Source organism: Heptranchias perlo, chromosome 7 (genome assembly GCF_035084215.1).
Source record: "Heptranchias perlo isolate sHepPer1 chromosome 7, sHepPer1.hap1, whole genome shotgun sequence".
NCBI classification, from domain to species: Eukaryota; Metazoa; Chordata; class Chondrichthyes; order Hexanchiformes; family Hexanchidae; genus Heptranchias; species Heptranchias perlo.
The window spans coordinates 36,004,893-36,021,677 of record NC_090331.1 but is presented as its reverse complement, the minus strand read 5'-3'; the positions used below and the strand labels follow the sequence as shown (position 1 = coordinate 36,021,677).

The following is a 16,785-nucleotide window of genomic DNA, read 5'->3' as shown; positions in this document are numbered from 1 at the left end:
TTCCCCAAAATCACACACAGGCCCTTAATCAGGTCAGTTAATGACCTGAACAAGCGAAATAAATAACCTCAAGTGGCATCCCGCTGGCTTTAATTGCCTGCGGGATTCCCACCAGCGGGGGCCACGCACGCAACCCCGCACGTCATCGGGGAACCCGGAAGTGGGCGGGATCGTGGCGGGTTCCCGTCACGTGACTGGATATCGGGATTTTCGGGGCCCCCCCCGCTGGAAACCCGCAGGAAACCCGACGGTAAAATCGAGCCCATGGACACAGCTTAAACAAAATATCAAGAGACTGGAAGCGTTTCATGTGCGCCATCAGAGGCGACTGTGGGAATTAGATGGTTCGAATTCGACCACAACACAGATATAACTATGAGAACCGGACGTGAGAAGACTGAAGTCGTCATTAATAGTCGCTGCTGGGCACTCACGGAGACAAAGGTCCCGTAAACTGGGCATTGAAGATCGAGGTCAGGAAGAGGACACTGACCTGCTCTGGATTGGTGGCGACCCTCAGGCCATCCTCGATTAACCTGACTATATCAGATCAGTAATGATCCAGTGGAACTCTGACACTTAGAATGAAGCCATACAGGTCGGTCATGGGCAGTCGACGCTACGGACCTCTCCTGCCTAACAACAACAACAAAACTTGCATTTATATAGCGCCTTTAATGTAGTAAAATGTCCCAAGGCGCTTCACAGGAGCGTTATCAAACAAAATTTGACACCGAGCCACATAAGGAGGTATTAGGACAGGCGACCAAAAGCTTAGTCAAAGAGGTAGGTTTTCAGGTGAGTCATAAAGGAGGAGAGTGGTAGAGAGGCGGAGAGGTTTAGGGAGGGAATTCCAGAGCTTAGGGCCGAGGCAGCTGAAGGCACAGCTACCAATGGTGGAGTGATTAAAATCAGGGATGCTCAAGAGGCAAGAATTGGAGGAGCACGGAGATCTTGGAGGGTTGTAGGACTGGAAGAGATTATAGAGATAAGGAGGGGCGAGGCCATGGAGTGATTTGAAAACAAAGATGAGAATTATAAAATCGAGGCGTTCCTGGACCTGGTGCCAATGTAGGTCAGCAAGCACAGGGGTGATGGGTGCGAGTTAGGATACGGACAGCAGAGTTTTGAATAAGTTCAAGTTTATGAAGGGTGGAAGATGGGAGCCAGCCAGGAGAGCATTGGAATAGTCCAGTCCGGAGGTAACATAGGCACAGATGAGGGTTTCAGCAGCAGATGAGCTGAGGCTGAGGCAAGGGCGGAGACGGAGTTGGAAGTAGGCGGTGATGGAGCGAATATGTGGGTGGAAGCTCATCTCCGGGTCAAATAGGATTCCAACGTTGCGAACGGTCGGGTTCAGCCTCAGACAGTGGCCAAGGAGAGGGATGGAGTCGGTGGCTAGGGAACGGAGTTTGCGGCGGGGACCAAAGACGATGGCTTTGGTCTTCCCAATATTTGGTTGGAGGAAATTTTTGCTCATCCAGTATTGGATGTCAGACAAGCAATGTGACAAACGAGAGACAGTGGCGGGGCCGAGTGAGGTGGTTGAGAGAGAGAGCTGGGTGTCGTCAGCTTACATGTGGAATCTGACATTGTGTTTTCAGATGATGTCACCGAGGGGCAGCATGTAGGTGAGAAATAGGGGGCCAAGAATAGATCGTTGGGGGATTCCAGAGGTAACGGTGCGGGAGCGGCAAGAGAAGCCATTGCAGGTGATTCTCTGGCCATGACTGGATTGATAAGAATGGAACCAGGCGAGCGCAGTACCAACCATCTGGACAACAGAGGAGAGCTGTTGAAGGAAGATAGTGTGTTCAACTGTATCAAAGGCTGCAGACAGGATGAGGAGAGATAGTTTACCATCATTACAGTCATTTGTGACTTTGATAAGGGCTGTTTCAATACTTTGGCAGGGGTGAAGACCTGATTGGAGGGATTTGAACATGGAGTTGCAGGAAAGATGGGCATGGACTTGGGAGGCGGCAACTCGTTCAAGGACTTTGAAGAGGAAAGGGAGATTAGAGATGGGCAGTAGTTTGTAAGGACAGAGGGGCCAAGGCTGGCTTTTTGAGGAGGGGTATGACGACGGCATATTTGAAGGGGAGGGGGACAGTACCCGAGGAAAGGGAACTGTTAACAATATCAGCCAACGTGGGAGCCAGGAAGGGAATTTGGGTGGTCAGCAGTTTAGTGGGAATAGGGTTGAGGGAGCAGGAGGTGGGTCTCATGGTCAAGATGAGCCTGGAGAGGGCATGAGGAGAGTTGGAGAGAAACTAGAGCAAGATGCGAGTTCAGGGCTAGGGCAGGGGGGAGCTGTAGGGGACGTTTGGCTTGATGGGCTAGGGGAAGGGAGGGAAGCAGCAGAGGCAGCTGAACAAATGGTCTCAACCTTAGTGATAAAGAATTCCATGGTATCCTTGCACTTTTTGTTGGAGGTGAGGATGGAAGGGGCAGGGGAGAGGGATTTAAGACGATGGTTTGTAGTGGAGAAGAGAAGCTGGAGGTATCTTTGCATTTCCAGTTGATCCTGGAATAGTGTGCAGTTTTGGCCGAGGAGAGCAGGACCCCATAGTGCTTTATGTGGTTCAGCCAGATCTGGCGATGAGTGGCTAAACCAGTTGTCTGCCATGAACGTTCAAGTCTGAGTCCCTTGGACTTAAGGGAGCGGAGATGTGAGCCATACCAGGGAGAACAACCAGGGTGAGAGAGAGTAATGGTAATGGTTTTAATGGGGAAAGGGTGGAGGAGTGGGACTAACTGGATTGCTCTTGCAGAGAGCTGGCACGGGCTTGATGGGCCGAATGGCCTCCTTCTATGCTGTAACCAAAGGTGGAGGTCTAAGCGTAATTATTTGTTTGTCATGATCTAATTGCATATAAGGGATACCTTGATTGACTCATAATGATGAGCATTGGATGAAGGGTGGATAAAGAGGAACCAGTGGACGTAGTGTATTTAGACTGCTAGAAGGCATTCGACAAGGTGCCACATAAGATTATTGCTCAAGATAAAGAATCACTGGATTGGGGGTAATATTCTGGCATGGGTGGAGGATTGGTTATCTAACAGGAAGCAGAGAGTTGGGATAAATGGTTCATTCTCGGACTGGCAACCAGTAGCCAGTGGTGTTCCGCAGGTGTCGGTGCTGGGTCCCCAACTCTTTACAATCTATGTTAACGATTTGGAGGAGGGGACCGAGTGTAACATATCAAAGTTTGCAGATGATACAAAGATGGAAGGGAAAGTAGAGAGTGAGGAGGACATAAAAAACCTACAAGGGGATATAGACAGGCTGGGTGAGTGGGCGGAGATTTGGCAGATGCAATACAATATTGGAAAATGTGAGGTTATGCACTTTGGCAGGAAAAATCAGAGAGCAAGTTATTATCTTAATGGCAAGAGACTGGAAAGTACTGCAGTACAAAGGGATCTGGGGGTCCTAGTGCAAGAAAATCAAAAAGTTAGTATGCAGGTGCAGCAGGTGATCAAGAAGGCCAACGGAATGTTGGCTTTTATTGCTAGGGGGATAGAATATAAAAACAGGGAGGTATTGCTGCAGTTATATAAGGTATTGGTGAGACCGCACCTGGAACACTGCATACAGTTTTGGTGTCCATACTTAAGAAAAGACATACTTGCTCTCGAGGCAGTACAAAGAAGGTTCACTCGATTAATCCCGGGGATGAGGGGGCGGACATATGAGGAGAGGTTGAGTAGATTGGGACTCTACTCATTGGAGTTCAGAAGAATGAGAGGCGATCTTATTGAAACATATAAGATTGTGAAGGGGCTTGATCGGGTGGATGCGGTGAGGATGTTCCCAAGGATGGGTGAAACTAGAACTAGGGGGCATAATCTTAGAATAAGGGGCTGCTCCTTCAAAACTGAGATGAGGGGAAACTTCTTCACTCAGAGGGTGGTAGGTCTGTGGAATTTGCTGCCCCAGGAAGCTGTGGAAGCTACATCATTGAATAAATTTAAAACAGAAATAGACAGTTTCCTAGAAGTAAAGGGAATTAGGGGTTACGGGGAGCAGGCAGGAAATTGGACATGAATTTAGATTTGAGGTTAGGATCAGATCAGCCATGATCTTATTAAATGGCAGAGCAGGCTCGAGGGGCCGATTGGCCTACTCCTGCTCCTATTTCTTATGTTCTTATTTTAAATTAGTGACTCGATGTTAGTTACTGAACATTTAAATTAAAGGAATTAATGTGATCCTGAGAGAGTCTTTCTTTTAATCTTACCTGTCTGCAGGGCTTCTCTAAATGAGGTGATGGAATGCCAGGAGCATATAAAGAAATTGGAAAAAATGCTCAATCAGCACAATATCAAGTAAGCATAATTTTTAAGTGAACTTTTCAAATATACATACATTTGGGTCAACAGGGTCAGTGATAAGGGGTCTTTAATTTAAAATTCACACTCAGTGAGGAGAAGGTAGGAGAAATTTCTTAGTGCCAAAGGTTATTGGAGCAAAGAATGATTGAGGCAGAGGCAATTGCTTCTTTTAAGGCAAAATTGGGTAAATATTTAATGTCGAGCAAGATACAAGACTATGGGGAGAGTGTGAAGCAGTGGGATTTGTTTTGGATTGTTCTAGCAATGAACCAGCAGAGACACAGTGGGGCAAATGTCTTGTAAACATTGCTTCTATGATAGAGTGCTAAGGCCACAGTTGTAATCATGGAGAATTTCAATCTTCCTGACATAGACTGGGATTTACAGTGTTCTGCATGAGTGAGGAAGTTTCCTGAAGTAGTTCAGGAATCATTTCTTAAAACTGCAGGTAAGGGAACTCATTAGGGGAAAGGCAATATTGAATTTGCTCCTAACTAACTAGGGAGTAATAAGCCAAATTGAAATAATTGGGGCCTAGTCATCATAAAGTTGTTGATTTTAAGATTGAAATGAGGACCAATGCGTGATGATACAAAGGGATCTGGACAGGCTACATCAGCGGACAGAGAGGTGACAGATGTAGTTCAGCACAAATAAATGTAAAGTCACGAGATTAGATGGAAGAAGTAAGAATGTGGATTACATATTTAAATGGCAATGTTCCAGAGGTAACAGCAGGAAAGAGATGAGAATTTTAACGAATATGTCATTAAAACCATCTGTTCACTGTTCACAAGAGGTGAAGACAGACAATAAAATGTTGGGATGTATAGCTAAGAATTTGACCTAAGTGTAAAGAAGTAATTTTGAAATTTTAACTGGCCTTCATGAGGCTGCATTTAGAGTTGTGGTCTCTATATTATAGGAAAGATGTAGAATTATTGGAGGGAGTTCAGAGGCAGGTCAGAGGCTGATTCCTGGACTTAGAGGGCTGAATTATGAGGAAAGATTTTATGCGCTTAAACTTCCCCCACTGCAGAAAAGGAGGATGAGGGGGGAACTTGATAGAGGTCTTTGATTTTCACAGATATGGAGAATTTGGAGACTGGAAAGTTCTTATGTCAGATACAGGAATCAAGAACTAGGGCAAACAGTTAAATATAAGGGTACCAAAAGAAAATAGGTAATGTTTATTTGTTTACAGTATCTTGGGTTCAGACCAGTACTGCAGGGTGATTTGGCCTGTGGAAGTCCTATTTAATCCATTAACTGCTTTATTGTGGTAGTAGCATACCTGATTTTTCCTGTTTTTCTCTTTCTTCCCAACCCCACTTTGTTTATTCAGGCCTATCAAAGAGCATGCATATCTTCCAGTTTTGATGAAGGCTCTATGCCTGAAAATGTCAACCTGCCTCTGCTTTACTGAGATACCTCTTTGTATTTCAGTCTTTTCAGTTTTTATTCTTTTGTATCACTTGTTAACTTTATGACCTATCCTATTATCTGACAGAAGCCTGTCATTTGTTAAAACATTAAGAATATATTTTGTTTATGATGTCTTGGACCTAGTTTTTCAGGTAGTGGCTACAAAGATGGAAACAAAGAAGAATTCTTCAGTACCAAAGTAGAAGACATAAGTTGCATACAGGAAGCCATCTGTAAAAGATTGCTGAAGGTATCAGTGCATGTTTGTTCTTGTGAATATCCATGTTGGGAAGTGTCTTAAATTTAATGAGGTAATGCATTAGTCTTATTGTGTGAGCATGTCGTTCTTAGTTTCTCCCCCACAAAATACCATTGCTTCAAAATATGGAACCAGGATTTCAGAGCACCTGCCCTTTTAAAAGCGAATGTTATCTCATTTGATGACCTTTGCCTTTCGTTTGTCAGCTGCTGCACCATCTGCCATTCCTTTCCTTCCAGCCCCCATCTAGTCTTCCTTCAGTTGTTTCTCCCATTGGCACTTGTATTCATGCTGCTTCTGAGTCGGTTTTCTTTTAGCAGTAACATTTACAACCTTTGGCATGCTAATAATTCTCTTAGTTTTCATTGAAAATGTTACAATTTAGAGAGCTTATGTTAAACCACAACTTTAAAAAGCATGAGTTATAGGGCGACACTCCTTCTTACCAACTCTTGTAATAGTATACTCCGTGTCTTGCTGCTTGAAAACTACTTTGCAAAATAGGAGTTCCAAGGAGGGTAGAAAAAGATAAATCAATAATGTTTACACTGTGATCCGGACTATGGACACTGATATTTCTATTTTATTTTTAGCCAAACAACGTAGAATGCAATATTACTAACATTGTACTTTTAAAAAACCACATGCTCAGGAATGATTTAATCAGCATTGGATCTGCTATATACAATTGCTTTTATTCCATTAGCTTACTAAGACACTTCTGATATCATAACTTTTGATATTTTTATGGAAAGGACATAATAGCACTACTTTAATCCTTTAAGTAATAAAAGATGCTTGGGGGAGAAGATCTGAGTGGTGCAATGGATCAGCAGTGTACTTTTTACTTTAGACCCTGGGTTTAAATCCAGCTAAGACTAAAGTGTCCTCTGTCTGCGATTGTAACCTTATGTGAAGTGAGACAGAGGTAGATTTTTAAAAATTTGTTCTCTGGATGTGGGTCACCCTGGCACGGCTGGTTTTATTGCCCATCCTCAGTTGAGAAAGTGGTGATGGGCTGCCGCCTTGAACCTCTGCAGTTCTTGTGGGTGCACCATGGTGTCAGGTAGAGAATTCCAGGATATTGAGCCAGATGCAATGGAGTGACGATATATATCCAAGTCAGGATGGCTTGTAACTTGGAGGGGAAAATGGATATGATGGTATTCCCATGGCATTCCTCTCATCCTCAGTGGTAGAGGTGGCAAGGAGGATAAGTGCTGTTGAAGAAATTCAGAGCACATGTCCGAGTGGCCGCTCATCTCATAATTTAGGATGAGTTTAAGTAAGATCGACTGTTTCACTTTGAAAACCATACGGTTGACTAATGTTGGAGGGAGGGGTAAGGGAGAGAATAGACCGGAAGGATTCAGAGATATTGTTGGGGCAGCGTATTAGCAGCTTAATTCTGCATCTGGTTCATACTATACCCGACCTGAAAGTGTTCAGTGTTGATACTGTGCGCTAAAAGTGGAAAAGTAATCAGTTTTCCACATCCAGCATCTTCGCGTTGAGCATATTAAAAATCAAAAAAATGTCTATTTAAAGAAATTTCATCCTTTTTTAAAAAAAATTCAGATATTTGCTGTTCCATCTAAATGTTCCTGGTTAAAACAGCAGAATTTTCCCATATAATGCAATTTATTTATACCTCGTGCATGCGTATACAGCGCACTAAGATAAATATAAAAACGAATCTTTTATATGGGAGAATTTAGAAATCATGTTTTGATATATTAAAATATCCATGGAAATCAGACTTTGCATTTTCTTGGGAGATTTCTGGTAACTACTTTTAGAGCCTTCTGTCTTAAAAGTAGTTAGCAAAAATGGCTGCCAAAACTGTACCAGGGTTTACAATTTTCTACTGAAAAGTATAGGGATACTGGTTTCCTGGAAATATGCATCTCTTTTAAAAAGAATTTGTAAATTTCCGATGGAATAAACTCAAATAATTGCTTTGTGCCTAAAGCTATTAAATTCCCAGAATGTTTTTATATTAGGGACATTTCTAATGCAAAGCATTCTTGGATTAAATTTGCATAACTGTTTTTGATTTGTATAAAATTATGACCACAGCCCTCAAAAGATACTCTTACCACTCATCAAAGAAAGATGATGACCATTTATTTATACCAATGCTCTAAGAAATTGTATTGCCCATGTTGGTCATCCAGTTTTGATTCCCCACAGAATATTTGCAAAGAAATTGGAGTCACAGATGTAAATGATCTTCTACCAGCTGTCTGTGAGAGGTCTAGGTTAGCAGCAGCTCACCCCAGACTACAGAAGGTAAATCTCAAAATAAAATGTATATATTTTTTCCATTTTCCCCTTTTCTCCTCCACCCCATTACTATTTTTATCTTTAGAGTCTCGTGAGGCCTAGGATTAAGCTTGTCATTCAAAATAAAGGACAATGAGTAAAATCTGCTGTACAAATCAGGTCTTGTGAAAACTTGTTTTATTAGCTCCACAAACATTATTGAGGAGATATAAATATTGGATCTGTAACATGACAGTTACTGCATGTGTTAGTGCTGCACACGTGCTGGCAACTCAAAGTTTAGACCATACTTGAAAGTTGAAACCTACTTCAGTTTCAAGATGGAGTGGACTCCAGATACATACGTTGAGTTTGAATAGAAAAACTTTGTCTATATCTCGTCTTGGTGCCAAACCATCAGTTGTCTTTTTAATAATGTACCACTGATGTTTACTGTCATCCTTCAACCATTTGCACATGTTACTTCCAAACGTCACTTACACCTTCATCAGTAATTTTGCAGCAATAATCTGTAATGATAAATGAAGAATGGAAAAGACTGCTACAAGGCCAAAGCATACAAATATATATCCTAAAACCTGTTTAACACCTTTGTTGATTTGTTTTCCAATTTTTTGAAGAGGGGAGATTTTGAACTCCATTCTACAAATGCCTTTTTAATATTTTACATCTTTTTTTCTTCCAGATTTTGAACGATCTTAACTCCATTGTAAGCAGTGAACATGCACCAACAAAGATTTATAAAGTGCGTCAAAAATTGCTTCCACAACCTCATGCAAAAAATATTCCCGACAATATTTTGGTGTATATGCACCTTGTTGCTACTATAGAGGTGTGGGCTGAACAATTAATTGCACTGAAGGTATTGTGATTTAAATGTAATGTAATACAATCCAGTACTAGTTGATTACAAATACTCTTTATTGGGGAATGTATGTGTGTGTGTATATATATATATATATATATATATATACATATTCAATATATATATTGGACTCATACATAGAAATTTGTACTAAAGTGAATAATTAACCGCACTAAAGGATTGTTTTGTGAACTTTTTTGATCAGACTTGTCTTGTATATTTTTAGTCAAAGTAGGCCAAAATTGATTTAAAATGGTTTTGGGGTATTGTAACCTCAAATGGCTCATGGTTGATCTCTGCTCTTCCTGGGTCAATTTCAGGGACAGACCTGGTAGTGAGCCTATTATACCTGCCCCTGTATGTTACACTACTAGGGAAATCAAGTCCAGTATAATTCGTGAGTAGAAGAGAATTGTACATCTGTAACTCCTCATAATAGGTCAGTTCTATTACCTAATTTTATACATATTCAGAGACAATTACTTTTGTCTGCCCTGTGGGGTGGTTTCATCAACTGGGCTGTGAGGAGTTTGTCTCTGCCTTTTTAGCCCACCAGCTTTTATACTGACTATTTAGAATAGACAAAACACAACACAAGGATGTTTGTTAACTAAAATTTACAAAATTATTTCCAGTTACAGACAAGGGATGAATCACTCTTTTGATTTCACTGATGTGGGTCTTCAAGCAGGGTATAAAATTGTGTGTCTGCTAGAAGGTATTGAATACTGATTGAAACATTTTCAATTAAAATTGAGTGTTAGAATAATTTTTACAGATTGTTAGCGATATAACACTTTTTTCAGTTTGGTGTATGTTTCATCCATATATTCTAGTTCATTTTTTTTTCAGGGCTTGTACAGATCTTTAAAGAAGTTGTCAAAGTTGGTACTTGGGAAAACTATGAATATATATGATTCAAGTGATGCAGTCAGAGTTGAGGACTTGCAGTTGTTAATGGATGCAATTTTGGAAGATCTTGGAAATAAAGACGGAATGATTGCATTACAAGTATGCTTCTTATTTAAAAATTTGGACTAATTTTAGCTCTGGTTTTTAATGACACAGAAACGATTGGGGGTGGGGGAACATATCCCACTATATTTTATTGATAAGTATATGCACCATAGGCTTAATACCCTCATTCTTTGCTTGATTACTGTTACTATTGCACTATTTCCAAAGTGAAAGTTTGATTTTTTTTTTTTCCCTTTCCACATATGAAGAGAAGGAAAATTAAAATGCAATCTATTTCTGCCTGTGTTTTTAATCCTGATTTCATCTGGCAAATCTAGTTCATTGTCAAAAACTAAAATCGAATCTATGTGCTTGAGTTGTATGGATGAGATTTAAAAGTAGAATTCTACACCTGGAATTTTGTTTTAGAAAGAATTCAATTACCCCGTTGTGTTCATGCCACATCTGAACTATCTACTTATAACCCAATTCCCTGTTTTTCCCAATAAATGTTTTTGCCTGTTTATTGCTTCTAAAATTTTCACCTGGTTGTTTCTAAAATTATCAATTATATTTGTAAAAACAAAAGAGGAAAGTAATTTTTCTTTGTATGTCACTGTTCAAAATTTGGTATCTTGAGACACACACACACACACACACACACACACACATTATGATTTTAACCCCTGCACCCCCCCTCCCCACCCCCAGCCAAAGCAGAAATCGGGCAGGTAGGCAGTTAAAATTGGCCACCTGTTGTCTTCTCACAGGTTCTGATTTTAACCTGCTCTTCTCAGCAGGCGACAGGGATGATCAGTAAAAACTGTCAGTCTCTATCTTTAATTATGCAGATCGGGCTCCAAAATCATCATCAGGATCAGACTGCTATTCTAACCAATTGCTGCATGGGGAAGCCGTTGTGGCTTTCCTGTCAGGCCAACCTAGCAGGAAGAGGAGTCTGGGCCAGAAGAAGACCAAAATAGTGTTTCCTTTTTTGACTTTCCTTGTGGGAAAAGTTTAGGCCTCTCCTGCTCCAGGTGTCTCTCTTTCCCCCCGCCCCCCCCGGATGAGACCCGTGCAGATGAGTTAAAATCACTCAGGCCTCACGATATCGAGGTCAGGATGGTTTGCCATCCGCCTCGGTCCTCACCCACACGACTGTTGCCCCAACTTAAATTTAGGGCTACACTGTTAGCAGAACACAAGCCACCTTAAAATGTGCTTAATTTTGTTTTAAAGCTCAAAAATCTCTCATTAAATATACTAGTTAATTTTATAAGTAATTAGACAAAAAGATTCATGGGGAAGAGCAGGGTGTTAAGGTCAGAGTTGATAGGTCGTATATGGAATGGACCAAATAGCCTCCCCCTCTGCTGAAATTTCTTTTATTTGGATACAATAGTTTAATCTCAGGATCCGAGCTGAGTGACCTTGAACTTTTGTACTCCTTTGGTGTCATCTGAAGTTCTTTGTTGATTAATACCATGTAGATTTTTCTCTACAATTGATTTGGCAATGGGACATTCCTTTTATTATGTGTTAAAAGTTGAATCCAGTAATTGATTTCATGATTATACCACAAGTTTTGACTGCTGTGACACATTCATCAGCATTATGATTCTATATTATTGACTGTGCAAATTTATTAATATCTCCATGAAGTAGTCAGGTAGAAGGACAAACTAATTGTTTACCATTCTAGGAATGTAAAAGTGCTTCACCACAGACACTGGAGGCCATTGTATCTCATTTCCAAAAACTCTTTGATGTGAGTTCTCTCAGTGGCGTCTATCCTCGAATGAATGAAGTATACTGTAAACTTGGTGAAATGAACAATGCTATGCGAAATCTTCGACAAGTTTTGGGGTTAGGTAAGAAACTAAAATTTAGTGCATTTTCTGCAGCTGTTATATTTTGCTATAAAATTGAAATATTTTGTTCTACATTGTTAGGAGGGAAAAAACAAAGGAGGTAAGAATTAATTAGATCACAGCTGTCTTAAAATATAATCACTTCATAAAATTAAAATTTAACATTGATTCTTATTGTAATTATGTTTTATTTTCTTGTGAAGATAACCTTTTTGAAAGCTTCAATTTCTTTTCAGGTGAATCCACTCCTCCTAGTGTGTTAGTGAATATGATTGGAAAACTGTGCAGCTCTGTCAATGCTGACACCTACCGACAAGTGCAGCAACTCCTGGGCACCCAGGACGTAGACAGGTATTTGTTTTTGTCATTGGTCAGATATGTCAAACACATGTAGTAGGACAGACTAAAAAGTTATATCTGCCCAATTTGTAATTGGAGAATCTCTGAAATTAGACTGAATAAACTTGACGTTATGGAATTTTATTTTTATTCCTAGAGTACATTTGTATTATGGAAAGAATAAGGATAATTCCTCTTTATTAGCAAGAATCTGTAATCTTGTGAAAATAAATAAATATTTGATTTTTGTTATATAAAGTACCAACTTTCTGTTTAATAACTATCATTTACCATTCATTATTAACACATTTCTGTCATGCAGGTTTTAAATTACACTTTTGCAGTATATATCTTAAGCCATGTATAAAACTTCAGATTTTCTTACTAACGTAAAAAGGCTGTATTTTTGATTCTACAGTGATCACTTGTTTCTGTACAGTGTTTCTTGGATTGTGGGAACTGTGATGGTTGTTTCCCCTCTCCCCATGTTTTAAACTCTGGAATGGCTGCAGCATTTTGAAGTCTTTGAGGGGCCCTCGCTTTGTGCTGTTAAATTACAAACTGTGTGGCATTCAGGCTTCTAACATTAATTTAGTTTAATAGCTACAATATCAGGTTTAATCATTAATTTTATTTCTGCTACACTATCAATGGATCAAAGTGGAAAAAATTAAGATTTAATTGGAATACACTGTAATTTTAATTAGGCTTAATTCTAAATGTGAAGTGAGCTGCTTGACCGAGGTAAATAAGGCACAGCAAGGTCCCACAAACAACAATGAAATAAATGACCACACAGGTGTTGGCTGAGGGATAAATGTTGGCGAGGACACCAGGAGAACTCCCCTGCTCTTTTTCGAATAGTGCAATTGGATCTTTTACGTCCACCTGAAAAGGTAGACGGGGCCATCGTCTCATCAAAAAGATGCCACCTCTACAATGCAGCACTCCCTCAGTACTGCACTAATGTGACAGCCTAGGTTATGTGTTTGTCTTTAGAGTGGGACTCGAATTCATGACCTTCTGACTGAGAGGCAAGAGTGATACCCCAGAGCAAAGGCTGACCCGCATTGTGATGTTTTTACCTTGGCACGTTGCTGTCAGCAGCACATCAGCAACTGAAGGCATTCTTTACTATAGACGATGCCAAACTCTGTGCTCCCAACCATCCTTGACCAACACTTTTTGGTCCTGAAAGATTCTACTGAAAGCAGTACAAAACACAAGGCTACGTTGTGATTGATGGCACACTGCAAGGTAAAAGGGCACCAGGAGGATTGCTTCCTTCCTATGTATAAAACACTATCACACAATTGAACTCGGCAGTTGACACAGGGTGTACAATCCCTTTTTTTTATTCGTTCATGGGATGTGGGCATTGCTGATAAGGCCAGCATTTATTGCCCATCCCTAATTTCCCTTGAGAAGGTGGTGGTGAGCCACCTTCTTGAACCGCTGCAATCCGTGTGGTGAAGGTTCTCCCACGTTGCTGTTAGGAAGGGAGTTCCAGGATTTTGACCCAGCACCGATATATTTCCAAGTCAGGATGGTGTGTGACTTGGAGGGGAACGTGCAGGTGGTGTTGTTCCCATGTACCTGCTGCTCTTGTCCTTCTAGCTGGTAGAGGTTGCGGGTTTGGGAGTTGCTGCAGTGCATCCTGTGGATGGTACACGCTGCAGCCACTGTGCGTCGGTGGTGAAGGGAGTGAATGTTTAGGGTGGAGGATGGGTGCCAATCAAGCGATCTGCTTTGTCCTGGATGGTGTCGAGCTTCTTGAGTGTTATTGGAGCTGCACTCATCCAGGCAAGTGGAGAGTATTCCATCACACTCCTGACTTGTGCCTTGTAGATGGTGGAAAGGCTTTGTGGAGTCAGGAGGTGAGTCACTCGCCGCAGAATACCCAGCCTCTGACCTGCTCTCGTAGCCACAGTATTTATATGGCTGGTCCAGTTAAGTTTCTGGTCAATGGTGACCCCCAGGATGTTGATGGTGGGGGAATTCAGCGATGGTAATGCCGTTGAATGTCAAGGGGAAGTGATGTGGTTAGACTCCCTCTTGTTGGAAATGGTCATTGCCTGGCACTTGTCTGGTGCGAATGTTACTTGCCACTTAGGAGCCCAAGCCTAGATGTTGTCCAGATCTTGCTGCATGCGGGCATGAACTGCTTCATTATCTGAGGGGTTGCGAATGAAACTGAACACTGTGAAATCATTAGCGAACATCCCCATTTCTGACCTTATGGTGGAGGGAAGGTCATTGATGAAGCAGCTGAAGACGGTTGGGCCAAGGACACTGCCCTGAGGAACTCCTGCAGCAATGTCCTGGGGCTGAGATGATTGGCCTCCAACAACCACTACCATCTTCCTTTGTGCTAGATATGACTCCAGCCACTGGAGAGTTTTCCCCCTGATTCCCATTGACCTCAATTTTACTAGGGCTCCTTGGTGCCACACTCAGTCAAATGCTGCCTTGATGCCAGGGGCAGTCACTCTCACCTCACCTCTGGAATTCAGCTCTTTTGTCCATGTTTGGACCAAGGCTGTAATGAGGTCTGGAGCCGAGTGGTCCTGGCGGAACCCAAACTGAGCATCGGTGAGCAGGTTATTGCTGAGTAAGTGCCACTTGATAGCACTGTAAACGACACCTTCCATCACTTTGCTGATGATTGAGAGTAGACTGATGGGGTGGTAATTGGCCGGATTGGATTTGTCCTGCTTTTTGTGGACAGGACATACCTGAGCAATTTTCCACATTGTCGGGTAGATGCCAGTGTTGTAGCTTCACTGGAACAGTTTGGCTAGAGGCACAGCTAGTTCTGGAGCACAAGTCTTCAGCACTACAGCCGGGATGTTGTCGGGGCCCATAGACTTTGCTGTATCCAGTGCACTCAGCTGTTTCTTGATATCACGTGGAGTGAATCGAATTGGCTGAAGACTGGCTTCTGTGATGGTGGGGATATGGGGAGGAGGCAGAGATGGATCATCCACTCGGCACTTCTAGCTGAAGATGGTTGCAAACGTTTCAGCCTTGTCTTAGTTTACTAGTATCATCGTAGGTACAGCAAAGGAGGACACCATTCGGCCCACCGTGCCTGTGCCGGCTCTTTGAAAGAGCTATCCAATTAGTCCCATTCCCCAGCTCTTTTCTCATAGCCCTGTAAATTTTATCCCTTCAAGTATTTATCAAATTCTCTTTTGAAAGTTACTATTGAATCTGCTTCCACCACCCTTTCAGGCAGTGCATTCCAGATCATAACAACTCGCTGCATAAAAAAATGTTTCCTCATGTCGCCTCTGGCTCTTTTGCCGATCATCTTAAATCTGTGTCCTCTGGTTACCGACCCTTCTGCCACTGGAAACAGTTTTTGCTTATTTATTCTACCAAAACTATTTCTGATCTTGAACACCAGTATCAAATCTCCCCTTAACCTTCCCTGTTCTAAGGAAAACAACCCCAGCTTCTCCAGTCTCTCCACATAACTGAAGTCCCTCATCTCTGGTACCATTCTATTAAATCTCTTCTGCACCCTCTCTAAGGCATTGATATCCTTCCTAAAGTGTGGTGCCCAGAATTGAACACAATATTCCAGCTTTATTGGAGGCCCAACCAGTGTTTTATGAAGATTTAGCATAACTTCCTTGCTTTTGTACTCAATGCCTCTATTAATAAAGCCCAGGGTCCCATATGCTTTTTTAAACAGGCTTCTTCAACTTGTCCTGCTACCTTCAAAGATTTGTGTGCATACACCCCCAGATCTCTCTGTTCCTGCACCCCCTTTAAAATTGTACCATTTAGTTTGTATTGCCTCTCTTCATTCTTCCTGCCAAAATGCATCACTTCACACTTCTCTGTTAAATTTCATCTGCCATGTGTCTGCCCATTTCACCAGTCTGTCTATGTCCTCCTGAAGTCTGTTACTATCCTCCACATTGTTTACTACATTTCTGAGTTTAGTGTCATTTGCAAACTTTGAAATTATGCCCTGTATACCCAAGTCCAGGTCATTGATATATATCAAAAAGAGCAGTGGTCCTAATACTGACCCCTGGGGAACACCACTGTATACTTCCCTCCAGGTTGAAAAACAACCGTTCACCACTAATCTCTTTTTTTCTGTCACCATAAGAACATAAGAAGGAGGAGCAGGAGTAGGCCATCCGGCCCCTCAAGCCTGCTCCGCCATTCAACAAGATCATGGCTGATCTTCTACCTCAACGCCATTTTCCTGCACCATCCCCATATCCCTTGATGCCTTTAATATCTAGAAATCTATCGATCGCTGTTTTGAATGTACTCAATGACTGAGCCTCCACAGCCCTCTGGAGTAGAGAATTCCAAAGATTCACCACCTTCTGAGTGAAGAAATTTCTCCTCATCTCAGTCCTAAAAGGCCTACCCTTCATTCTGAGATGGTGACCCCCGGTTCTAGATGACTCAGCCAG

The 16,785-nt window shown here is 41.7% G+C and overlaps 1 protein-coding gene across 6 annotated transcripts in view; it reads left to right on the top strand.

Annotated features, from left to right (window-relative positions):
• The window catches only part of cep70 (centrosomal protein 70), a 77,225-nt gene that overhangs the window by 50,352 nt on the left and 10,088 nt on the right, over window positions 1–16,785 (top strand). For all 6 annotated transcript variants that reach the window (XM_067987298.1, XM_067987296.1, XM_067987294.1 and 3 more), the window contains 7 exons: window positions 4,258–4,335; window positions 5,911–6,016; window positions 8,219–8,317; window positions 8,997–9,173; window positions 10,029–10,187; window positions 11,836–12,004; window positions 12,241–12,355. In XM_067987298.1, the coding sequence (XP_067843399.1) occupies window positions 4,258–4,335; window positions 5,911–6,016; window positions 8,219–8,317; window positions 8,997–9,173; window positions 10,029–10,187; window positions 11,836–12,004; window positions 12,241–12,355 (903 nt within the window). The remainder of the gene's footprint in view (window positions 1–4,257; window positions 4,336–5,910; window positions 6,017–8,218; window positions 8,318–8,996; window positions 9,174–10,028; window positions 10,188–11,835; window positions 12,005–12,240; window positions 12,356–16,785) is intronic.